Below are 26,525 nucleotides of genomic sequence, written 5' to 3'. Positions count from 1 at the left end.
CTATGTGTCCTCCTCTCAAGATGACTGGGTTCAATTACTTCCCTGGGCCGAGTTCTGTCATAACAACCAGTATCATTCTTCATCTGCTTCAACACCATTCTTCACTAACTTTGGATTCCACCCTAAAGTTCCTGAGTTCCAACCGCTTCCAGCAACTTCTGTTCCCGCAGTGGATATCACCTTGCATCAGTTTGCCAATATCTGGAAGAGCGTACGATCAGCTCTGCTCAAGGCATCGTTCAGGTACAAGAAGTTTGCGGATAAGAAGCGTCGAGCAGTTCCTGCTCTCAAGGTGGGTGATCGGGTATGGTTATCCACGAAGAATTTGAGGTTAAGAGTTCCCAGTATGAAGTTTGCACCTCGCTATATCGGTCCTTTCAAGATTGAACAAGTCATCAATCCTGTTGCTTACAGACTCCAGTTGCCTCCCTTCTTAAAAATACCCAGGACATTCCATGTTTCCCTGTTGAAACCGCTGATCTTGAATCGGTTTCATTCCTCACTTCCTCCAACTCCGAAAGTCCAAACTCAACGAGGCGTTGAGTATGAAGTGGCCAAGATCCTGGACTCACGTCACCGTTACGGTCAACTACAATATCTTATTGACTGGAAAGGTTATGGTCCTGAGGAACGTTCATGGACCAATGCTTCTGATGTCCATGCTCCTGCCTTGGTCCGGAGATTCCATTCCAAGTTTCCTCAAAAGCCAAAGAAGTGTCCTGGGGCCACTCCTAAAGGGGGGGGTGCTGTCACGATCCGGGTATCTGGACGCCATTTCTTACCCATCAGATGCCTCCTAAGGCTGGCTCAGCGCTCCAGGACCGGATTCCATCTGTTATCCTGATGTGTACATTCCTGTATCCTCTCCTGTCACTCTGGGACGCTGTTACAGTAAACGCCATATAACACCTGGCATGGCGTCTCCCGCGGCCTCCGCCGCCGTCCCTGAACTTCTGCATGCAGAGTGTCTGAGTGGCGATTACGTCAGCCGCGGCCTCCGCTGTGTCCGCGTGGTTGGATGTGCATCTGTCAGCCTGGCGCCTCCTGTCTCCGGTGGCCGGCGCCGCCATTACTGTTTTCATTACCACATGGATTACTAACCAAACTTCCCTCCAAGTGTCTGCATGGGCGCAGCCATCTTGGATTCTGTCAGCTGATCATTTTCACCAATCTGTTCTCAGTATTGATAATCTGCATAATTGCCTAGCCAATCCCTTCCTTGCTGCAGGTATAAATACACTGTGCCTGAGCAAGGAAGGCGTCAGTGCTTTGGTTGTCAAACCTAGTTCCTGTTTGTCTCTCTCCTGTGATTGTCTTCCAGGTTCCAGCTCCTGTCTCAAGACTTCCACCATAGAGACCCGCACCAGCATTCCACCTGCGGTGTAGCCTGACTCTCCAATCCATTGTGGATTCATCTGTTTCCAGCTACAACATTACCTGCTTCCAGCTCAGCTTCCAGCAGAGTACAGCTTCCCTTAAAGGGCCGGTGTCCTTTCTACACTTTACCACTCTCCACCGGTATTATTATTTCTCCGCTCTCAAGTTCTACATTTCAGTTCATATTTCATCGCTCCCAAGTTCATTTATTATTTAACTGGTTCCAGCCAGTATCCACTCCGTGCTAACAACAGTCTGGTTCCAGCCAGTATCCACAGCAGCTGTTTTACCTTCAGCAACCCAGCTTTTCCTGGAACACCAGCTGGCACAATCCTGGGTTATCTCCATTGCTACAGTCGGGCCTGGTAAGGACTTTCCATCTAGAAGATCATAAGAACTATCTCACACTACCAGTGCCCTGTGGCTCCTGCCATCCTGTAGTACCCAGGAACTGTATTTATTATTTGCTGACTTTTACGTTTTCTTTTACTGCTGCTGTGTTGCGGAGTTGTCATAATAAACATCATTGACTTTTATCTAAGTTGTCGTGGTCACGCCTTCGGGCAGTTATTATTCATGTTACTTACATGTCCAGGGGTCTGATACAACCTCCCAGGTTCCGGTACATCTCAGCCCCTACAACTGAGGCTGCCTCCCGTCAGCTCAGGCCCTCAGTTGTGACAGGAATGTCCGTAGTCCTGCAGGCCATGTCACTGTCAAGACTGAGGAGTCCTCTCCTAACCAGGATTCTTCCGTAGGATCCTTGAGTGGTACGCCTGCTGTTGCTGCTGCTGTTGTTGCTGCTGCTAGGAGTCGATCGTCATCCCAGAGGGGAAGTCGGAAAAACACTTGTACTACTTCCAGTAAGAAATTGATTGTCCAACAGTCCTTTGTGAGGAAGATGAAATATGACAGCAGTCATCCTTTTGCAAAGCAAATAACTGAGGCCTTGATAGCTATGTTGGTGTTAGAGGTGCATCTGGTATCCACCATTAGTTCAGTGGGACTTAGAGAATTGATGGAGATAGTGTGTCCCCGGTATCAAATCCCATCTAGGTTCCACTTCTCTAGGCAGGCGATACCAATAATGTACACAGACGTCAGAAAAAGAGTCCCCAGTGTCCTACAAAATGCGGTTGCATCCAGTTTCAACTTAACCACGGACATGTGGACAAGTGGAACAGGGCAGACTAAGAACTATATTACTGTTACAGCCCACTGGGTAGATATATGGCCTCCCGCATCAACAACAGCAGCGGCACCAGTAGCAGCATCAAGCAAACACCAACTCGTTCCTAGGCAGGCAACGCTATGTATCACCGCTTTCCATAAGAGGCACACAGCTGACAACCTATTACGGAAACTGAGGAACATCATCGCAGAATGGCTTACCCCAATTTGACTCTCCTGGGGATTTGTGATATCGGACAACACCACCAATATTGTGCATGCATTACATCTGGGCAAATTCCAACATGTCCCATATTTTGCACATACAATTAATTTGGTGGTGCAGAATTTTTTTTAAATGACAGGGGTGTACAGGAGATGCTGTCGGTGGCCCGAAAAATTGCGGGCCACTTTCGGCATTCTGCCACTGCGTGCTGAAGACTGGATCGCCAGCAAACACTCCTGAACCTGCCCCGCCATCAACTGAAGCAAGAGGTGGTAACGAGGTGGAATTCAACACTCTATATGCTTTAGAGGATGGAGTAGCGGCAAACGGCCATCAAAGCCTGTACATCCACCTACGATATAGGCAAAGGAGAGGTAATGCACCTGACTCAAGCGCAGTGGAGAATGATTTCCGTGTGCAAGGTTCTCTAACCCTTCGAACTTGCCACACGTGAAGTCAATTCAGACACTGCCAGCTTGAGTCAGGTCATTCCCCTCATCAGGCTTTTGCAGAAGCAGCTGGATAAATTGAAGGAGGAGCTAAAACGGAGCGATTCCGCAAAGTATGTAGGACTTGTAGATGGAGCCCTTCATTCGCTTTGCCAGGATTCAAGGGTGGTCAATCTGTTGAAATCAGAGCACTACATTTTGGCCACCGTGCTCGATCCTAGGTTTAAAGCCTATGTTGTATCTCTCTTTCCAGCAGACACAAGTGTGCAGAGGTGCAAAGATCTGCTGGTTAGTAAATTGTCAACTCAATCGGAACGTGACCCGTCAACAGCTCCTCCTTCAATTTCTCCCTCCACTGGGGCTGCGGTGATGCAGGGCAGTCAGGAGCGAAAGCTGACATCTGGTCCGGACTGAAGGACCTGCCAACGATTACCGACATGTCTACTGTCATTGCATATGATTCTGTCACCATTGAAAGAATGGTGGAGGATTATATGAGTGACAGCATTCAAGTAGGCATGTCAGACAGTCCGTATGTAGGGTGTAGTATGGTATGCCGGCGGTTGGGCTCCCAGCGACCAGAATACCGGCGCCGGGAGCCCGATTGCTGTCATACCGACAGTGTGGCGGGCGCAAATGAGCTCCTTGCTGGCTCGCTGCGCTCGCCACGCTGCGGGCACGGTGGCGCGCTAAGCACGCCACACTATTTTATTCTCCCTCCAGGGGGGTCGTGGACATCCACGAGGAAGAATAAGTGTTGGTATGCCGGCTGTCGGGATTCCGGCGCCGGTATACTGAGTGCCGGGATCCCGACAGCCGGCATACTGAAGACCACCCCGTATGTATACTGGCAGGAAAAAGAGGCAATTTGGAGGCCCTTGCACAAACTGGCTTTATTTTACCTAAGTTGCCCCCCTCCCCTCCAGTGTGTACTCCGAAAGAGTGTTTAGTGCAGCCGGTAACCTTGTCAGCGATCGGCGTAGGAGGTTACTTCCACTAAATGTGGAGAAGATGATGTTCATCAAAATTCCTCTGGGAAGACCTTTACCAGCAATTGCCTCCAGAGAGTACACAGGGACCTGTGATGGTGGATTCCAGTGGGGACGAATTAATACTCAGTGAGGAGGTTGTACACAGTGAAGGCGGTGAGGAATCGGAGGATGATGATGAGGTCAACATCTTGCCTCTGTAGAGCCAGTTTGTGCAAGGAGAGATTGATTGCTTCTTTTTTTGGTGGGGCCAGGTATGTACCCAGCTTTACTGTTCAAAACATCTTGGGGAAATCTACTAATGTGCAGTTTTCAGACTACCACACATCATGACTGTTTCAGATTGCCTACATTGTATAAAGTTGCCAGGTTCACCAGAGCTTAACTCACTGGTAGTTGGCAGGGATCTATTACAACCCTAGGGTTTATGGTTTCATTCCCGTAAGGCATATCCATCTTTACTTTGAATTACATTAGCACAAGAAAAGAATGTGATCTTAGATAAGCATTTAGTGTGGAAACAAGAGTTACTTATTTGTTCATTAATGTGGCAATAGAAAAGTATTAATATATACAAGGGCCACTACAATTTTTTTAATACTACTGACTCAAAAAGCACACACTGCTAAATCTGAATATATACCAAAAACATCGAGACTTCAGTTTCTGATGGAGTAGTTTTGTTTAATGGATTTTTACCGGTGGTTTGACATTTAGTAAATCACAAGATTTACAAATCACACATCAAAGCTCACGAAAACCTGTGGTTTGATAAAACCACAAGTTTAAAAAGCACAAGTAGTTAAAAGTCTATCCAGGTGAATGAAAAGTCAAAAAGACTGGGACTGTCCTGGGCCATATAGGATCTTAACGATTTACACAAATTATTGCAAAATATCCAAAAATAGCTATGAGGAAACTACAGTATTTTATATGAAAGGCAGAAAGGATGAAAACAGCTGTGTCTACATAGTGTTTTAATTCTACAGTGATTTACTGAGTGACTTTATACACTTGGATGGAACCACCTGTGGAGTAAAGTACTGCCAGAGAAAAGACATCACAAGAAAAAATAAGCAAAGTACAATTACTAGACATTTTCCATAATAGAAATTGAATGGAAGAAAATGTTTTTCAAACAAACATGGCACTAATGCTTTATGTAAAATTTTACCTTATCTCCTTTTTGGCCAGAAAGTCCATCATGTCCTTGTAAACCCTAGATAAAAAGTGCACCGATTATTAAAAATATTGCACTTCATATTAATACACAGCAATAAATTAGTAGTGATTAAAAAAAAAAAAAAAAACAAGTTGCACATAATATTGTAGGGAGCAATCATTTTTCATTATTAAATGTTAATAAATAAATCAATATTGGTTATATTATTTACTAAAAGAAATTGCATTATATTAACTATCTGTCAAAATTTAACATGTTTACTATAGCCTCAGTATGGTTACCCCTAATTAAGAACTTCTATACATAGGATATTATGGAAAATAAAGATCCTTTTGATGAACCTCTTTGACCAGGATTTTCATTTTTCCCCCATTAAAATATATTATATATGTGATCAATTAAGATAGTTACAGTTTTTTATTATTATCTGGTTTCTCAATGGAGTCAGACTAGGTGGACTGACTCTTTGTGACCTCTGTACCCCTAATGCAAACACTGTACCACCAGCAGAAATCTTTCAAAGATAACAATATACTAAAAACAATATAATATAATATCTTCCAAAGCATTCTAATGATTTTAAGAAGATACTAAAACTATAATCAACTTTATCTGGATGGTCAAACCACTGAATCTACACAGGATGCTGATATCAACCTCAGAATAAAAGCCTAAGCCTACATTAGCTCACAACAAGTTTCCCCATAATAATTCTCGTCTCTCACTTCAGGGTCTTGCTTAATGGTAGGACTCACGTGTTTGCTCCTTTTATCTCCACTGATATGTTCTAGCCTAGCAATGTATCACAGGCTGCTCTTACAAAACAAGTCTAGGAGGTATGACCAGTGGCTTTCCACACAGGAAGTATTTCCCAGTTGTTATGAAAGGGAATCCACCAATTATTCGGATAACGTTTGAAAGGAAACTGAGAATGACAACAACAAATACATAGTGTACACCACATAAAATAAATCTACTTTGAAGCATGTTAATCATCTAAAAGGTAAGAATTTCATATATGAAGTAACACGCTTCTTTCTAGTGTGTTACAGGTGACAGTTTTCAAATAGGGTTCAGCACTTTTCTATCCAACGTGGGATCCTGGTTATCATACCAGCATCAAATAAATCTTTTAAATTCTTAATTTTATTTTAGACCAAAACAGTTAAAAGAATGGTAGCTCAAAATATCCAGAGGAAACCAAAATCTTAGATTACGGAAATGATTCTGTGCAGAATCTAAGGGCCTAATTCAGACCTGATCATTCCTATGCGTTTTTGCAGAGGTCTGCAATCAGATAGTTGACGCCCATAGAGAGTGAAACCCCCCCCCCCGTGCAAGTGTGGAAATGCATGCGTACACCGTGCGAAAACTTCGCCAGACAGCGGACATCTGCAAATCCGGTCACAACTCACTCACCATCTAATTATTTTTTCAGGCTGAGCAGTCTGTGCGTAGCCCAGGACTTACTCTTACAGTGCGATATAATCCGACTGTTCAGGGCCAGAGCTGATATCACGCACCCTCCCAGAAAATGCTTGGGCATGCCTGCGTTTTTTCTGACACTCCCAGAAAACGGGCAGTTACCACCCACAAACGTCCACTTTCTGTCAATCACCTTGCGTATGCCTAGTGCTCTAAATTTTCGCACCATTCTGTGACTGTTTGGGCTCGCACTACATACGCATGCACAGTCATTCGATAATCGGCCGCTGTGCGATTTTTCCCAACAGCAATCAGGTCTGAATTAGGCCCTAAATCCCTATTGCAGTTTATTTGGTAAAGGTAAATAGTTTTGATTAAATATCCAAATTAATTTCTTAATGATTATTTCACAGGCCCCCTTCCCACATTCTCAGAAGCATGTAAAATATTAAAAGTATTATAGGGATATGATCCCCTGGGTGATCTCCAGCAAAATGTTGGCTATTTTTTGTCATTCTAGGTTCACCTGCACTATAGAGAGCTTCCTACCAACTGTATATTAAAAACTAATTTCTTTATATCATGCCCCACTTAAAGTAAAGCATTATTTCTGCCAGATATATTGTACCTAGTACTAGACCTACACTCAGAGGTTTGGGACCTCATTCTAGTTTGACAACTGTACACTTTGGACCTGTATAACTACAATTAGATGACTAATTTTGGTGGATCCGGAACATGCTGTGAGGATCAGGAAGGGGTCAGGAGTGACCTGAGTGCAATCACCACCACCTCTTGGTAAACCAGTGTACCCCCCTGTTCTGAACTTTAACCCCAATTAGATGCACTGGAGTTCCAGCAACCACTAATGCCATGTAGCATTAGTGATTAGACACCTTTAGTAGCTAGCAGGAGCTATTTAGCTATTTTGTATTTCATTTACTCTGATTTAGTTGTCTAGCAACCTGGGACAGCAGACCCACCTCGTTTGATGTGTCCATTGTTCAGGCTGATAATGTTAAGGGGGCTACACACGGAGCGATATTTACTTAATTTCTAAGCAATCTGACTAGATTGCTTAGAAATTAAGCAAACATCGCTTCGTGTGTAGTGGTACCGGTGACAGCGATGTGCGGCCCCACACGTCGCTATCACCAGCTCTAGATTGGGCCGGGTGAAGTGAGTTCTTTTTCCCTCCCTCGATCAGCACACAGTGCACACATCGCGCTGTGTGCTGAGCGCGAGAGATGCGTGCTGAGCAATCTGTGCTAGTGTATACGGGGCTTTATAGTCAATTTGTTTTGGGCTTCTTGGGAGATCGAATGGCTGATTTCTTGTAAGTAATGCAAACAGAAGACCATCTTCTTTCACGGGTGTCGTACGGTATGCCAGCGCTCGGGCTCCCGGCAACCAGCATATCGGCTTCGGGAGCCCGACCGCCGGCATACCGACAGCATGGCAAGTGCAAAGGAGCCCCTTGTGGGCTCGCTGCGCTCGGCGCGCTGCGCGCCACACTATTTTATTCTCCCTCCAGGGGGGTCGCGGACCCCCACGAGGGAAAATAGTTGTCGGTATGCCGGGTGTCGGGATTCCGGCGCCGGTATACTGTGCGCCGGGATCCCGACATTTGGCATACAGAAGACCACCCTTCTTTCACAACACAAAGGACCTAGTACAGTAGCTGTGCAAACAGAAAGCACCTCAAGTAGGACAACAAGGAATTAAACACTTCTAAAACTAGCAAAAAAGTATGCTACTTTCCAGGCAAGCAAATTGTAAAAAAATATATGCAAGCATATCTTAACTTCAAAAAAATAAAAACATTAATAAAGTTGGTTTTTAGCAATTAACTACACCATTATAAACAAGTGTGTGTGTGTGTGTGTGTGTGTGTGTGTGTGTGTGTGTGTGTGTGTATTTGTGTATGGAGTGGAGGTGCCTAGCTGAGTCTCTGCCCTGCTTAGCTTTGTCCCTACATGAAATTAAGTATTCTCTTGAGCAACAAGTAAATTCCTCTATTTACCAGCGCTCTATATTCTAGAAAAAATATATTCCTCCCTATTAAACTAATTAACAATAAGGAACACATTTTAAGGGGTTTAACTATCTTTTTAATCTTTAAGACTTGAAGTCTGTATTAATTATACAGATGAATTCGTTCACTTTGTGTACTTAGTCATTATGCCACTTAGGTGTAAACTACGATGTGCTGTATTGATCCCATTTTAACTGGAGAGTAAAAATTAGCGTTTACAGGATATTGTATTCCAAATTACTGTTTGTTTTACCCATTTAAACGGATACATCAACTGCATCTAGTAATGCACTAAAATAACAACTACCCAATTTATTATTGCTTATTCATATAGCACCACCCAGGTACAGACTTGGGCTGTCTAACAGCCCTGGCATTGTACCGTGCACGAAAAGGGTGTAGTGGTCACGCTCACAGTGGGCGTGTCATGGCTCACCTGGCCTCGTGGCACGCCCTAAGTGTCTCTGTAAACTGGGCGACTAACCAGGAGGTGGGGCTGTTGAGCAGGCCCTTTCTATGTGACCCGGGCAGCCGAGCAAAGAGCTCATCCAGCCCTGGTCTATCTGCGTGGCCGGATCGGCTCATCAGACCTTCAGCCCTCCCGGCATTTTCCTGAATGTCATTTATCACATTAAATAAACTGGTAATAATCCACAACAGTTCTATAGAACATACACATTTGCGGTGTAGAGGGGACAGCAGCAAGTTCAGTAAATATAAAGATTATAAAATACATGTTTATTATACAGTATGTGCGATACAAGTAAATATTTCCCCTAGTACACTGTTTGGAAGAGTGTAAAGGTGGGTACACACTAGGCAACATGCTCTATGAGGCGGTCGGTGGCAAGGTGTACACACTGAGCGATATGACAACCATATTGCTCAGTGACATCATGCAGCGGCCGGTCTGTGCAGGCAGCTCTTCGATGACAGTCCAAATTGGGCTGCCTGCACGGCCCACAGCGGGGCCGCGCATCGCTGGGTGGTGGCGGCATACACACTTGCTGAGAACGTGAGGGACGTCGCTCAAGAAGGGTGAAAATTGGCAACGTCACTTATTTTCTTGGCAAGTGTGTGTGCACCTTAAGGAAGGAATGTTTTCTGCATTTCTCATTAATCATTTCATTTTAATTACAGTACTGTAAAGCAACAGTCTGGTTCGTCTTTATGGTAGTAACAGCATTCTACTTTGCATAGCATATTTTTGCTTTTCTTTAAAACTGTAGTTACTTTAGTTTGGCTCACCACTATAACCACTTTGCAATTACTTGGTTGTCATTGTTCACACTTGAGCAACCTTTTTGAAGGTTCAAAAGACACATCCCCAATTATTCTTTGCAAATGCTGCATCTTATTTGATTTACCTCATTTTGTTACAAGCCTTTAAATAATGTCTCCCTTTTAACAAGTCTCCAAATCATCACACATCCATAATGACAATGACCTGTGCTTTGTACCAATCAATCAAGCGCAGCAAGTCATAATCACTGTTGCATTATTTAAAAGAGAAGACGACAAAATTACAATTACATATAAATGTGTATATTGCAATGGCTCATTTGGCTTGCACTAGATTATACAATATTATTAAAAATGCAGTAATGTATCTAGAAATTAGTTTTATACAAATATTACAAACAAGGAATTCAACCCACCAATAAAAAACTAACCCATAACATTCACTTTTAAATCTATAGAATTGTTAAAGTAATTAAGAAAAAATTAAAAGAGATGCATTTACAGTATATAAAACATTTTTCTAGAAAAATTCTTGTCTAAATATAATAATTGTGAACATTAAGAATCACTTATATTACACTTGGTAAATGGAGAACATAGAGAAAAATAGTAATTTATCCACTTCTAATTACTGCCCCATCCCAGCTGTGTTTTACCCCACATTATGTTAATTTCTTTTAAATTGTAATTATATACTTGACCAGTGATTATAGTGATGACTGATTTGTTTGTATACAGTTCTGCTCCTACTGTCAGATGGTTTTGATGGTAATTCAGACCAGTGTTTCCATACAGCCCTTCTATTTCTCTCATGCACAGTTTAATCCAACCCTCAATAGCACTATAGTCATCAATATATGATAGAGCACAGGTTCTCAAACTCGGTCCTCAGGACCCCACACAGTGCATGTTTTGCAGGTCTCCTCACAGAATCACAAGTGACATAATTAACTCCACCTGAGGACCTTTTAAAATGTGTCAGTGATTAATTAATACACCTGTGCACCTGCTGGGTTAACTGCAAAACATGCACTGTGTGGGGTCCTGAGGACCGAGTTTGTGAACCACTGTGATATAGCATATTATAATGTGGGGGCATATACGATTGGATATTTATTTAGGGAGATGCTAATTGAGATATTACAGGAACAACCAATGTGTCTTTTAAAAACAAATACAGATTTATTAAAGCTGGGCATACACTATACAATTATCTGGCAGAACATGTGTCCAAACTAGCTGGTTGAATGAACATCTGGTAACAGATGAGAACAAATGACAAATGATCATTTGCTCCCAAACACTGGAAAACAGGAAAAAATGGTTGTTCAGGCAAATTGGTGTAATCACTGATTTAACCAATTAGTCTGAGTTTTTGTCCATTTTCCAGTGTTTCAGAGCAATAGGGCAATTGTCATTTGCTCCAATCCATTACCAGATTTTCCTTTCAACCAGCCAGATTGGACAAATGGTCTGCCGGATAATTGTATAGTGTATGCACTGTTTAACTAAGTTAATTAGTGCACAATTGTCTGATTGTATGCAAAATACTCCACTGCATGCATTTGGGGACAATTTTAAACATGCTGATCAGTGCCTGATTGCTAAGCATATGTATGTATGTATGTATGTATGTATGTATGTATGTATGTATGTATTGCCAGTGCTTTGTTATGCTATTTTATGAAATGATGATGATCTTTTATGAAAGTTACCTAAGCTACTGAAGGTTCTGCAGCCGATCTAGTGTCTACTTTGTCTATTAAGTAGATGGAATGGTCTAGTCTGATGATAAAAGGTGATGCGGTTATGTGACCGGCGGTCAGGAGATTGCCGGTCACAATACCGGCGCCGGCATCCTGAACAATGACTAGCCCGATACAAGTCCCTGGCAGGACTGCAGGGGTGTACTTAGTGGTCTGGCAAAGTAAGGGTCTGGTGCCCGCTTGATCCCCCCCCCATTATTAAAATAGGGAAGGTCCTTGTGCTGAAAAAGAGGTGCAGCAACACAATAGTACCCCCAAAACAAATTACACCACACAGTAATGCCACTTACTCACATTACAATTCAATGAATCCAGCACTATGGTCAAGGCTAAAGGTGCCCCGATGCCATCCAAGATAATACAATAATAGTAATATGCAGGGAGGAAGCATCTAAGCTGACTACAATACATTAATAATTCATACTGTGATTACAGCAAATTTGTTTTAACGTTTGGGAATTTTATTCCTCTTCAGAAAACCTGAAGGAATAAAATTCTGAAACGTTAGAACACATTTGCTGTAATCACAGTATGGATTAGTAATGTGTTGAAGTCCGATCTAAATAACTAAATAATGCACTAAATAAACTACAGCTCCCAGCAGCCCTTAGCGTTGGAATCTCTGGGTTGCTGTGAGCTGTAGTTTATTTAGTGCGTCTACTTCCCTGTAATGCGGCGCAGTGGGATACCGGCACTAACAATAGTGACTGGCTGCTTGGTTGCTATGCGAGTCTTCGGGAGAGCCACTGCCGAGGGGAGGACAGTAGGTAAATTCTCTGCTAGGTGATTCTACCCCTGGCCGCGGGTGGCAACGCTGGGCGGCACCCCTCCTCAGCAGGCGCCCCTGGCGAGTGCCATCCTGGCCAATGGGTAGATACGCCTCTGCAGGACTGTTAAATATACTAGAAATGATGGTAGATCTTCCTTTTTCCAGAAAAAAAGCTGCCGGTACTCAGAACCACTGATTGCCATCAGAAAAACAGCACCATTTATTATTAATATAACTAACCTCTGATTAAGCAGGTACTGCGTGTATGAAACTTGCCAGTCTGTCTCTGTATATTGACACTAATCCTCAGAGCCGTAACTAGCTGTGTGCTGAGTGTGCCTTGCACACAGCGCACAAGTGGAGGGAGCGCATCGCTGATGATGGACAGTGGTCAGCATCTGCAGGGAGCCAGGATACTGAATGCAGAAAGCAGGAGTCAGGACAGCTCCGGAGCTGTTTCCTAGCCTGCACGTGCAGCCCAGCCTCCCACTCGACACTATCAGGCCAAATGTACCTCTCTGGTACAGTGATGTCTCCCCCCACACCTTCCCCAAATGCCGGAGCGGGCGCTAGGTCATAGCGTTCGGCGGACTTGGTGGTGGGAGCGACGGCGCGTGGTGTTGTACACGCGCCCACCCGCCTACCCGACCACCCGCCTGCAAGCACCAGCCAGGCCCAGGTCTGAAGTCCGCCTGAGCCCCCCGCCACTGAGGAGTCCTGCCGGCTGCCACCCACGCAGTCCGGGGTCCCGGCAGCAGCACAGCACTCGGCCAGACTCAGCACTGGAGAGTGCTGACCCCCATACCCCTGGTGAGTTCGGATTTTTTTTTCCCTCTCTGGGCGGGATGCATAAGTTTTTGAAGCGGTAATATTTATTTCAACACCTGTATTCGCTGCGCTCCTTTTTACCTCTTCGCCAGTATGCAGCAAAACCCACCCATCCTAGAGTGCACTGTGATAACATGCTTCCTCCGCGATGTCCTAGCGTCCCCTGTAGCCGTGCCTCCCCGAGTTTAGGATTAGCCAACACCCGGGTGGCAGGGTTTACGGCAGCAGAGGGTGAGGAGGGGGAGGGGGCAGGTTGGGGATAAGGACCATCAATAAAGGGTTACAGTAAGGTGATACCGCCTACGAACACCCCTGTCTGAATACACCCACCCACATATACCACTACAATAGGCAAGTAAATCGGGGAATACAAAAAGAAATTAAACCAATTGTGCACAAAGAGAAAAAAAAAGTGTACAGCTAAAACTATCTTACTTCGGACACTTAAAAGCAATAACAGCATTCGAGATCAGCGTCTCCGTCTAATATATCCACAAAGTCCCTTGAACTGCAAGCATTAGACGGAAGACGAGACCAGTCATAGTAGTCTATGAGGACAAGCCGCGATGCCCCCGGGATGCAAGCCAGACAGGTATGCGGACACCACAAACAGCGCGAGTGCCCTAAAAGGCTTTCCTGCATATGCGAAGGAGTATTGTAGACAGAAAAGCACACAAATCGCAGCGCTAATACATTGGTGCATCCCGCCTTCTCTCTCTCTCAGATCCTTCCCCTTGTCTCTTTCATGTTCTTCCCCTCTCTCTTTCTCTCTTCCTCGCTCCCACTCTCTCTTTTTGTAAAAAGGGGTCTCTGTCTGCTGTACTGTGTAAAAAGGGGACGCTGTCTGCCGTAATGTGTAAACAAGGGGACGCTGTCTGCCGTTATGTATAAAAAGGGGACACTGGCTGCCGTAATGTGTAAAAAGGGGGACGCTGTCTGCCGTAATGTGTAAAAAGGGGGATGCTCTCTGCCGTAATGTGTAAAAAAGGGGACGCTGTCTGCCGTAATGTGTAAAAAAGGGGACGCTGTCTGCTGTAATTTGTAAAAAAGGGGACGCTGTCTGCCGTAATTTGTAAAAAAGGGGACGCTGTCTGCCGTTATGTGTAAAAAGGGGACGCTGTCTGCCGTTATGTTTAAAAAAAGGGTCTCTGTCTGCCATTATGTGTAAAAAGGGGACTTTGTCTGCCGTAATGTGTAAAAAAAGGGGACGCTGTCTGCCGTTATGTGTAAAAAGGGGGACACCGTCTGCCTTAATGTGTAAAAATGGGACGCTGTCTGCCGTAATGTGTAAAAAGGTGACGCTCTCTACCGTAATGTGTAAAAGGGGGATGCTGTCTGCCGTAATGTGTAAAAAGGGGGACTGTCTTCCGTAATGTGTAAAAGGGGCTCTACCTGGTGTAGTGGCGCTACTGTGCAGCGTAATTTAAAAAATGGAGACTACTGTGCACCGTAGTAGGAATTTGTATTATTTTGTGGCCACGCCCATTCCCCATGCAAGCCACGCCCCTATATTCTTTTTTGCGCAACTACATCGCGCACTGCCCCTATCTTGCTTGGTGTGTGCGTGTGTTTGTGGGGGGCGCCAATGCCATTTCTTGCACACAGCGCTAAAATGCCTAGTTACAGCACTGCTAATCCTAAAGCACAGGTTGTCATATGTGATCAATAGTGATGTATAGAAAACATATAAGAGTCCTCAGACCTTTAAAAAAAACATATATTTGAAATATTTAACATTGTATTTGAATTTGCTGTGAAGTTTATTAAACGTTCTTGTAATCTGTTATCACTTTATTATTGCCAACATTATTTCAAACTTTTAGTGACCCTTGAAGAATAACAATGAAAAAAAAAAGATTTTAAATGGGCTTTTCATCATATTTATTCTAGGAATATATAGGGTTTATAGTCCATTTTCATGATGTCTACATTTACTGTAATGTGATTTTTTCATCTATACTTTATTGTTTTGCAATTATCTGCACAATTTTATTACATAAATGTTACATTGCTTCCTTCTAGATATTTATGTTATTTGCTAAAAGAGTGTATTTGTCAAATTAATTGCTTACCAGTATATGAGTATCTCCCACAGCACTGCCATGGTTCTCTGATATACTGTCTGATATACCAGTTTCTGGGTGTACTGAAATGATAATGCTGCAAGGGATTAGTGGGCAGTGTGTAGGGTTAAAGCAGAGAGTGGAGTGTTTTATATTGATAGAAAATGTAATTTATACAGTATTCTGCTTTAGGCAATTAATGTCAGAATTTTCTCAATGTCACTTTCTTGCTAAAATTTGTTCTAGCCAAATTGGCAGACTTTTTTTCTACTTGATTTTTACGATGAATAACACAATGTTCCCCAATAATTGCTGCCTAAAGCAGTACAAAAAAGCATGCACCTGGAAATTCATGCCATCCTTAAGTGATATTTTATTTCAATATACTAAAACAGTCAGCCAAACAAATGAAATACAATCACTAATAGGCCCTACACACATGCCGATTTGTTTGAAAGATATGAACGATCTCGTTCATAAATGAACGAGAACTCGTTCATATCTTTCAGTGTGGAGGCTCCAGCGATGAACGATGCGCGGCCTCACGCTCGTTCATCGCTGGTCCCCCGTCGGCTGTACATGCAGGCCAATATGGACGATCTCGTCCATATTTGCCTGCACTTCAATGGAGCCGGGTGACGGGGGGAGTGAAGAAACGTCACTCCCCCCGTCACTGCCCCCCCGCCGGGTCGCCCGTCGGTCGTATCCGCCGTCGGGCAGCTCGGCGGCAGATCGGCATGTCTGTAGGGCCCTTTAGTTTCATGACATCCTGTACCATATTTTGACCCTTTTGGCCTCTCTCTTCCTCCGACATGCTTTATCTCTCACTCCCTCTCGCTTCCCTCACTCTTGCTTCCCCCCTTTTTTTTTTGCTCCCCCTTCTTTATCTCTGACACCCTCTCTCTCTCCCCTGACAAGGTCTCTCTTTCCACCCCTCTCTTTTATGACAGTCGCTCTCTCCCTGATACTCTCCCTAACACCCTCTCTCTCATCCTCTCTCCCACTCTGTCTCTCCCTGAAACTCTCTTGCTTACCTCTTTCTCTCTCCCTCTCTGACACGTTCAGTCCCTCACTCCCTGCTGCTCCCATCCCTCTCTTGCTCCCCCTCTCTGAAACCCTCTCTCTCTGACAACCTATCTCTCCCTGATGCCTCCTTTCTCTTTCCCCCTCATCCCTTTCTCTATTTTTCCCCAACACCCTCTCTCCCCATCTCTGATTCATTATTTTCCATGAAACACCTTATCTTTCTCGCTGACTCCCCTCTCTTTCTTTCTTTCTCTCTCTCTCTCTCTCTCTCTCTCTCTCCCATTTTGTCTCTCGCTCCACTCACTCTCTCTATCCTGCTCTCCTATAGGGCACTGTAATGACAATGGCTGAGGGGCCCTTTCAAGATTTTGCTATGGGGCCCGCAAAGTTCTAGTTAAGCACCTGTGGTAATCTAATCTCTACTAACATGTCATATGGCCAACGCTGCTTCCTACTTTTCAAATGCTTCAGTTGAATTTATTTTAATAAACATTTTGGCAGAAACTACTCATGTAGGATCGTTCTGTGTTCTTATGCATGTTTAAAGTGGGTATGGCTAATCAAAATAACAGGTGGGACTTTGCTGATAGTGCAGTATGTGCATAACCTTCAAAATATAACTACATTTAAAAGGATGTATGTACTAAGGACCTTACTCAGAGATGTACAGTATGCAAATGCATTTTGCAGGTTTGAATGTGTATGCAGTCACTGTGAGAAAATCTGCAAATGCCGAAGCCATCAGGATTGTATTGAGATGCCCACCGGCAGCTCTGTGAGTCCCTTGGCTGTTTACAATGATGCTGCACTGATTGCAATTATTGTACTTCAGAGTAGTCCTGTGATCGAACAGCATGACCGCAGGAAGTAAGATGTCAGTGTAATTGCAGCTGTGTATGGTATGGCAGTGATGCGGTCAATTTACCTACAGTACAATCAAAATCCCGACGGTCAAAATACTGACAACCATTGACCAACGGTCAAAATCCCGACAAGGTCAAAATCCTGACATGGTCAAAATACAGACATTTAAAATACAGACAAGGGCAAAAAATACCAACATTTAAAATGTGGACAGGTCAAAAAGTCGACATGAATTTTTCATGATTTTTTAATTGAAACCGACTTGTTCATATTTTACCATCCCAGTGGACCAGGAGGGGGAACATAATAGTGTGCCAAAGCATGGTGAGTGTAAATGGTACACTTATATGGTGTCCATGGTGACCTATGTCGACATACACACAAAAAACTGTGGAAAACCCGTGTCGACTTTTTGGCCTGTCGACATTTTAAATGTCTGTGTTTTGACCTTGTCGGTATTTTGACCATTGGGCAATTGTTGTCAGTATTTTGACCGTAGGGATTTTTATTGTAGGTATTTCATACTAAACTGTATGGCAGTCACAGGCTGACACACCCTCCTAAAATGATCATGATACGCTTGTGTTTGCTACCGCTCCACATAACTGCCTTCAATTGGTCCCTGACTATCCATCACTTTGCGACCGCCGTCACAAGACCATCATGGCACATGCTCAGTACAACCTATATGCATATACAATAGGCCGATAATCGCGCTCCTGTGCATCTATTGTACATTGTACATCTCTCAATCAGGCCCTCAATAGCTTAACATATATTATATCAAAGACCACCAATGAACTTCATAGGAGAAAAAAAACAGTCCAAAAGCATCAGTGAGTAATACTAATGAATATCTGGGTGAAATGTTAACCCCTTGCATGTATATACTGTATAGGGATTATTGTTTATCCAGCACACTGGATCAAATCTCATCAAATCTTGCCAGGTGTAGGCATTTGACATCAAGGTCTAATAATTTTTCTAGACATTTTTCCATTTTGAAAATATTTACTTTTTGAGTGGAATATTAGCTAAACAAAATAATGAAAATCAGTTTTACATTTTATAGTAGAACACTGAGGAGAAGGTGCAAGGACTGAATTTATTAGTAAGATATGAAAACATTTCACACAGAAGATGAAAGTGTATCTCAAAAAGACTTGTCTGACACACAGTAGGAACACCTTGCAATTTGTGTCAGTGCAGTGAACAAAATAGTTTCTGTATAAATGTCATCAGGACATTACTTCCACAGGTTTGCAAGTTCCTAATTATTCATGTTACTCTAGATCCAAATGGTCAACAAGTCTTTTGCAAATATATAAATTAAACGTTTTGTATTACCTTGTGCTTAACTTACTATTGTTTACCTTTATTTATAGTTGTTATTATTATTATTACTATGATGATTATTATTAATAATAATAATAATAATAATAATAATAATAATAATCATCATCAACTTTATTTATAGGGTGCCACAAGTGGTCTGCAGCAGTAGCAGATTTACCACCAGGCAACACAAGCAGCTGACCACTTGTCAACACAGTAGCTGCTTAGGGCCAAACAGGTTACAGGGGGCCCACCAACAAGGTTATATAATGGAGGGCACTTTTCCTTGCTTTTGGGTTCTGGCAGGACTGGACAGCACATTGGGGGTCATTCCGAGTTGTTCGCCCGTTGCCGATTTTCGCAACGGAGCGATTAAGGCAAAAATGCGCATGCGCATGGTACGCAGTGCGCATGCGCTAAGTATTTTAGCTTAAAACTTAGTAGATTTACTCACGTCCGAACAAAGAATTTTCATCATTGAAGTGATCGTAGTGTGATTGACAGGAAGTGGGTGTTTCTGGGCAGAAACTGACCGTTTTCTGGGAGTGTGCGGAAAAACGCAGGCGTGCCAGAATAAAACATGGGAGTGTCTGGAGAAACGGGGGAGTGGCTGGCCGAACGCAGGACGTGTTTGTGACGTCAAACCAGGAACGAAACGGGCTGAGCTGATCGCAGTGTAGGAGTAAGTCTCGAGCTACTCAGAAACTGCTAAGAAATTTCTATTCACAATTCTGCTAATCTTTCGTTCGCAATTCTGCTAAGCTAAGATACACTGCCAGAGGGCAGCGGCCTAGCATGTGCAATGCTGCTAAAATCTGCTAGCGAGCAAACAACTCGGAATGACCCCCATTGATTGGACAGCTGCTATGGCAGGCTTTCACAATCAGTGCATTGATTGGACGGCAGCGCTGCCATCTCCTCTCCTGCACTTTATTATGCATGTGTCCTGTCATGTCACATACACCAATACTTAGACAGGAGCCGTGAAGATCAAAGAAGATGAGCCATGGTGCGCTGCACCACATCTACTGCTACATTCAGTGTGGGGGGTGTTGGCGGGAGGGCCTTGACTCTTATTAGACTCAAAGAATATCTGCCTGCCTCCTACAATTGGGAGGGCAGGGCTTTCACACTGACTAAACTCGAGGACAATTGGGGGGTGGGAGCCACACTGACTGGGGGCATGCTCTAAACACTGAGCACTATAGTAGCTACAAATGGGGTGGGACACACACACACACTCGATGTCGTCATCCTGCGAATTTCATAGAAGTGGTCATTAAAATGCAACGTCAAATCAGTAAATTAATTTTACTTTTATTGTAAACAGGGGATAGGATACCCACACATAAGATTTATTGGTCTAGAAAGTAGTGATGTGCACCGGAAATTTTTCGGGTTTTGTGTTTTTGTTTTGGATTCGGTTCCGCCGCCGTGTTTTGGATTCGGACGCGTTTTGGCAAAACATCCCTGAAAAAATTTTGGTCGGATTCGGGTGTGTTTTGGATTCGGGTGTTTTTTTTCAAAACCCCCTCAATAACAGCTTAAATCATAGAATTTTGGGGTCATTTTGATCCCATAGTATTAACCTCAATAACCATAATTTACACATTTCCAGTCTATTCTGAACACCTCACAATATTATTTTTAGTCCTAAAATTTGCACCGAGGTCGCTGGATGACTAAGCTAAGCGACCCAAGTGGCCGACACAAACACCTGGCCCATCTAGGAGTGGCACTGCAGTGTCAGACAGGATGGCACTTCAAAAAATAGTCCCCAAACAGCACATGATGCAAAGAAAAATGAAAGAAAAAAGAGGTGCAAGATGGAATTGTCCTTGGGCCCTCCCACCCACCCTTATGTTGTATAAACAGGACATGCACACTTTAACAAACCCATCATTTCAGCGACAGGGTCTGCCACACAACTGTGACTGAAATGACTGGTTGGTTTGGGCCCCCACCAAAAAAGAAGCAATCAATCTCTCCTTGCACAAACTGGCTCTACAGAAGCAAGATGTCCACCTCCTCCTCATTGTCTGATTCCTCAACCCTTTCACTGTGTACATCCCCCTCCTCACAGATTATTAATTCGTCCCCACTGGAATCCACCATCTCAGGTCCCTGTGTACTTTCTGGAGGCAATTGCTGGTGAATGTCTCCACGGAGGAATTGATTATAATTCATTTTGATGAACATCATCTTCTCCACATTTTCTGGAAGTAACCTCGTACACCGATTGCTGACAAGGTGAGCGGCTGCACTAAACACTCTACACTGGAGGGGGGGCAACTTAGGTAAAATAAACCCAGTTTGTGCAAGGGCCTCCAAATTGCCTCTTTTTCCTGCCAGTATACGTACGGACTGTCTGACGTGCCTACTTGGATGCGGTCACTCATATAATCCTCCACCATTCTTTCAATGGTGACAGAATCATATGCAGTGACTGTAGACGACATGTCAGTAATCGTTGGCAGGTCCTTCAGACGGTACCAGATGTCAGCACTCGCTCCAGACTGCCCTGCATAACCGCCAGTGGGTGGGCTCGGAATTCTTAGCCTTTTCCTCGCAGCCCCAGTTGCGGGAGAATTTGAAGGAGGAGCTTTTGACGGGTCACGTTCCGCTTGACCTGACAATTTTCTCACCAGCAGGTCTTTGAACCTCTGCAGACTTGTGTCTGCCGGAAAGAGAGATACAACGTAGGTTTTAAATCTAGGATCGAGCACGGTGGCCAACATGTAGTGCTCTGATTTCAACAGCTTGACCACCCGTGAATCCTGGTTAAGCGAATTAAGGGCTCCATCCACAAGTCCCACATGCCTAGCAGAATCGCTCTGTTTTAGCTCCTCCTTCAATCTCTCCAGCTTCTTCTGCAAAAGCCTGATGAGGGGAATGACCTGACTCAGGCTGGCAGTGTCTGAACGGACTTCACGTGTGGCAAGTTCAAAGGGTTGCAGAACCTTGCACAACATTGAAATCATTCTCCACTGCGCTTGAGTCAGGTGCATTCCCCCTCCTTTGCCTATATCGTAGGTAGCTGTAAAGGCTTAAATGGCCTTTTGCTGCTCCTCCATCCTCTGAAGCATATAGAGGGTTGAATTCCACCTCGTTACCACCTCTTGCTTCAGATGATGGCAGGGCAGGTTCAGGAGTGTTTGCTGGTGCTCCAGTCTTCGGCACGCGGTGGCTGAATGCCGAAAGTGGCCCGCAATTCTTCTGGCCACTGACAGCATCTCTTGCATGCCCCTGTCGTGTTTTAAATAATTCTGCACCACCAAATTCAATGTATGTGCAAAACATGGGACGTGCTGGAATTTGCCCAGATGTATTGCACGCACAATATTGGTGGCGTTTTCCGATGTCACAAATCCCCAGGAGAGTCCAATTGGGGTAAGCCATTCGATGATGTTCCTCAGATTCCGTAAGTGGTTGTCAGCTGTGTGCCTTTTATGGAAAACGGTGATACAAAGCGTAGCCTGCCTAGGAACGAGTTGGCGTTTGCGAGATGCTGCTACTGTTCTTGCTGCGGGAGGCAATACATCTACCCAGTGGGCTGTCACAGTCATATAGTCCTGAGTCTGCCCTGGTCCACTTGTCCACATGTCCGTGATTAAGTGGACATTGGGTACAACAGCATTTTTTTTAGGACACTGGTGACTCTTTTTCTGACGTCTTTGTACATTTTTGGTATCGCCTGCCTAGAGAAATGGAACCTAGATGGTATTTGGTACCAGGGACACAGTACCTCAATCAATTCTCTAGTTCCCTGTGAATTAACGGTGAATACCGGAAACACGTTTCTCACCACCCAGGCTGCCAAGGCCTGAGATATCCGCTTTGCAGCAGGATGACTGCTGTGATATTTCATCTTCCTCGCAAAGGACTGTTGGACAGTCAATTGCTTACTGGAAGTAGTACAAGTGGTCTTCTGACTTACCCTCTGGGATAACGATCGACTCCCAGCAGCAACAACAGCAGCGCCAGCAGCAGTAGGCGTTACACTCAAGGATGCATCAGAGGAATCGCAGGCAGGAGAGGACTCGTCAGACTTGACAGTGACATGGCCTGCAGGACTATTGGCTTTCCTGTCTGAGGAAATTGACACTGAGGGAGTTGGTGGTGTGGTTTGCAGGAGCTTGGTTACAAGAGGAAGGGATTTAGTTGGCAGTGGACTGCTTCCGCTGTCACCCAAAGTTTTTGAACTTGTCAATGACTTCTGATGAATGCGCTCCAGGTGATGTATAAGGGAGGATGTTCCTAGGTAGTTAACGTCCTTACCCCTACTTATTACAGCTTGACAAAGGCAACACACGGCTTGACACCAGTTGTCCGCATTTCTGTTTAAATAATTCCACACCGAAAAGGTTTTTTTTTTGTATTTTGACCAGGCATGTTAATGGCCATATTCGTCCCACGGACAACAGGTGTCTCCCTGGGTGCCTGACTTAAATAAACCACCTCACCATCAGAATCCTCCTTGTCAATTTCCTCCCCAGCGCCAGCAACACCCATATCCTCATCCTGGTGTTCTTCAACAGTGACATCTTCAATTTGACTATCAGGAACTGGACTGCGGGTGCTCCTTCCAGCACTTGCAGGGGGCGTGCAAATGGTGGAAGGCACCACCTCTTCCCGTCCAGTGTTGGGAAGGTCAGGCATCGCAACCGACACAATTGGACTCTCCTTGGGGATTTGTGATTTAGAAGAACGCACAGTTCTTTGCTGTGCTTTTGCCATCTTAACTCTTTTAAGTTTTCTAGCAGGAGGATGACTGCTTCCATCCTCATGTGAAGCTGAACCACTAGCCATGAACATAGGCCAGGCCCTCAGCGGTTCCTTGCCACTCCGTGTCGTAAATGGCACATTGGCAACTTTACGCTTCTCCTCAGATGATTTTGATTTAGATTTTTGGGTCATTTTACTGAGCTTTATTTTTTTGGATTTTACATGCTCTCTACTATGACATTCGGCATCGGCCTTTGCTGACGACGTTGATGGCTTTTCATCGTCTCAGCCATGACTAGTGGCAGCAGCTTCAGCACGAGGTGGCAGTGGATCTTGATCTTTCCCTATTGTACACTCCACATTTTTATTCTCCATTTTTTAATGTGTGGAATTATATGCCAGTAATATATCAATAGCAATGGCCTACTACTATATATACTGCGCACAACTGAAATGCACCACAGGTATGGATGGATTGTATACTTGACGACACAGAGGTAGGTAGAGCAGTGGCTACTGTACCGTACTGCTATATATTATATATACTGGTGGTCAGCAAACTGTGCAAAACTGAAATGCACCACAGGTATGGATGGATAGTATACTTGACGACACAGAGGTAGGTAGAGCAGTGGCCTACTGTACCGTACTACTATACATTATATACTGGTGGTCAGCAAACTGTGCAAAATTGAAATGCACCACAGGTATGGATGGACAGTATACTTGACGACACAGAGGTAGGTAGAGCAGTGGCCTACTGTACCGTACTGCTATATATTATATATACTGGTGGTCAGCAAACTGTGCAAAACTGAAATGCAGCACAGGTATGGATGGATAGTATACTTGACGACACAGAGGAAGGTAGAGCAGTGGCCTACTGTACCGTACTGCTATATATTATATATACTGGTGGTCAGCAAACTGTGCAAAACTGAAATGCACCACAGGTATGGATGGATAGTATACTTGACGACACAGAGGTAGGTAGAGCAGTGGCCTACTGTACCATACTGCTATATATTATATACTGGGGTCAGCAAACTGTGCAAAACTGAAATGCACCACAGGTATGGATGGATAGTATACTTGACGACACAGAGGTAGGTAGAGCAGTGGCCTACTGTACCGTACTGCTATATATTATATACTGGGGTCAGCAAACTGTGCAAAACTGAAATGCACCACAGGTATGGATGGACAGTATACTTGACGACAGAGAGGTAGGTAGAGCAGTGGCCTACTGTACCGTACTGCTATATATTATATAAACTGGTGGTCAGCAAACTGTGCAAAACTGAAATTCACCACAGGTATGGATGGGATAGTGTACTTGATGACACAGAGGTAGAGCAGTGGACTACTGTACCGTACTGCTATATATATATAGTTATACTGGTGGTCAGCAAAATTCTGCACTGTCCTCCATATATATACTACAATGCAGCACAGATATGGAGCGTTTTTCAGGCAGAGAACGTATAATACTGGTGGTCACTGGTCAGCAAAACTCTGCACTGTACTCCTACTATATACTACTGCTGGTCCCCAGTCCCCACAATAAAGCAATTAGCACACTGAGCACAGATATTTGCAGCACACTGAGCACAGATATGGAGCATTTTTCAGGCAGAGAACGTAGATATTTGCACTTGCAGCACACTGAGCACAGATATTTGCAGCACACTGAGCACAGATATTTGCAGCACACTGAACATAGAAACTGAGAGGACGCCAGCCACGTCCTCTCACGATCATCTCCAATGCACGAGTGAAAAATGGCGGCGACGCGCGGCTCCTTATATAGAATACGAATCTCGTGAGAATCCGACTGCAGGATGATGACGTTCGGGAGCGCTCGGGTTAACCGAGCAAGGCGGGAAGATCCGAGTCTGCTCGGAACCGTGTAAAAAAAAGGTGAAGTTCGGGGGGGTTCGGATTCCGACGAACCGAACCCGCTCTTCACTACTAGAAAGGCCTAACACCAGTTTGCAATAAATATACAAGACAAACATACAACACATAAAACGCAATTTTTCTTCAACAAAGCTTTGTCAATATGACTCTGATCAAAGAATGTTGAAATTTCCAAGAAATGTATAGGTGACAGATAAAGTAACAAAGTACCAGAGACTACTTTATATTCCTTTTCTCCAATACAATATAATGACTAAATATATTCTCACAAGCATTCTGTATGTCTACGTCTGAGTAAGCTGGTAACCAGGGGCAGTATTACTATTCCCACTATCCGGCATACTGGAGTCTCACAGATAGAGACTTACACTCACTGATTACAGCCATACCCTGGGAGGGTGAGTAAATTAGTTTCTAGCTTAGGTCCCTCCCCACAAGGTCTAAATCCACCTCTTGTCTACAGACAAAACAATAAGACAGTACAAGGTAAAACAGTATAGTACAATACCATTGACAAGGAATAAATAGCACCACAACTCTCAATACAACCATTGGTGCAAGGGGTGCAATGAATTGACAGTGCATTAGCTGATACCTGTACTTAGTAGATTGGGCAGACAATGGGTCTAGGTTATCTGAAGAAACAAAAAAGAGAGTCCAAAGGCAGAGAGCCCAAGAAGGAGGTGTAAAATGTAGCTGGTGTACAAGAAATGTAGGTAATGAGAACAGGGGGGAGGAGGACCCTGTTCATGGAGCTTACAGTCTAAAGGGAAGGGAGAAGACAAATGGAAGACATATTGTAAATATATATAATGGGATATAATGGTAGGAAGCAGAAGTTGGAGGGTGCGAGAAGGTGAGGTATGTGGTGACATGGTTAAGTGGTGGACAGATACGCTTTTATGCGTAGGTGAGTTTTTAGCACCCACTAGAAGTAATGCAGGCTGGGGCATAGTCTGGATGAATGAGGGAGATCGGTCAAATGGTAGGGGCACCATTGGAGAATTCTTGGATTCTGAACTGAGATGTGGTAACTAGAGGGTAGGAAAGGCAATGTTTTTTGGCTAACTAGAGATGGTGGGAAGGAGTGTGCATGGAGATAAGGTTGGAGATAGCTTCGTACATGACAATCA

The 26,525-nt window shown here is 44.1% G+C and overlaps 1 protein-coding gene across 7 annotated transcripts in view; it reads right to left on the bottom strand.

The window, feature by feature from the left end:
• Nucleotides 1-26,525, bottom strand: part of COL19A1 (collagen type XIX alpha 1 chain) — a 1,277,374-nt gene that overhangs the window by 425,212 nt on the left and 825,637 nt on the right. For all 7 annotated transcript variants that reach the window (XM_063916766.1, XM_063916758.1, XM_063916759.1 and 4 more), the window contains one exon: nt 5,386-5,430. In XM_063916766.1, coding sequence (XP_063772836.1) covers nt 5,386-5,430 — 45 coding nt within the window. The remainder of the gene's footprint in view (nt 1-5,385; nt 5,431-26,525) is intronic.

Source organism: Pseudophryne corroboree, chromosome 4 (genome assembly GCF_028390025.1).
Source record: "Pseudophryne corroboree isolate aPseCor3 chromosome 4, aPseCor3.hap2, whole genome shotgun sequence".
NCBI classification, from domain to species: Eukaryota; Metazoa; Chordata; class Amphibia; order Anura; family Myobatrachidae; genus Pseudophryne; species Pseudophryne corroboree.
Note: the sequence above shows the minus strand (reverse complement) of the source record. Positions and strands in the feature narration are given on the sequence as shown.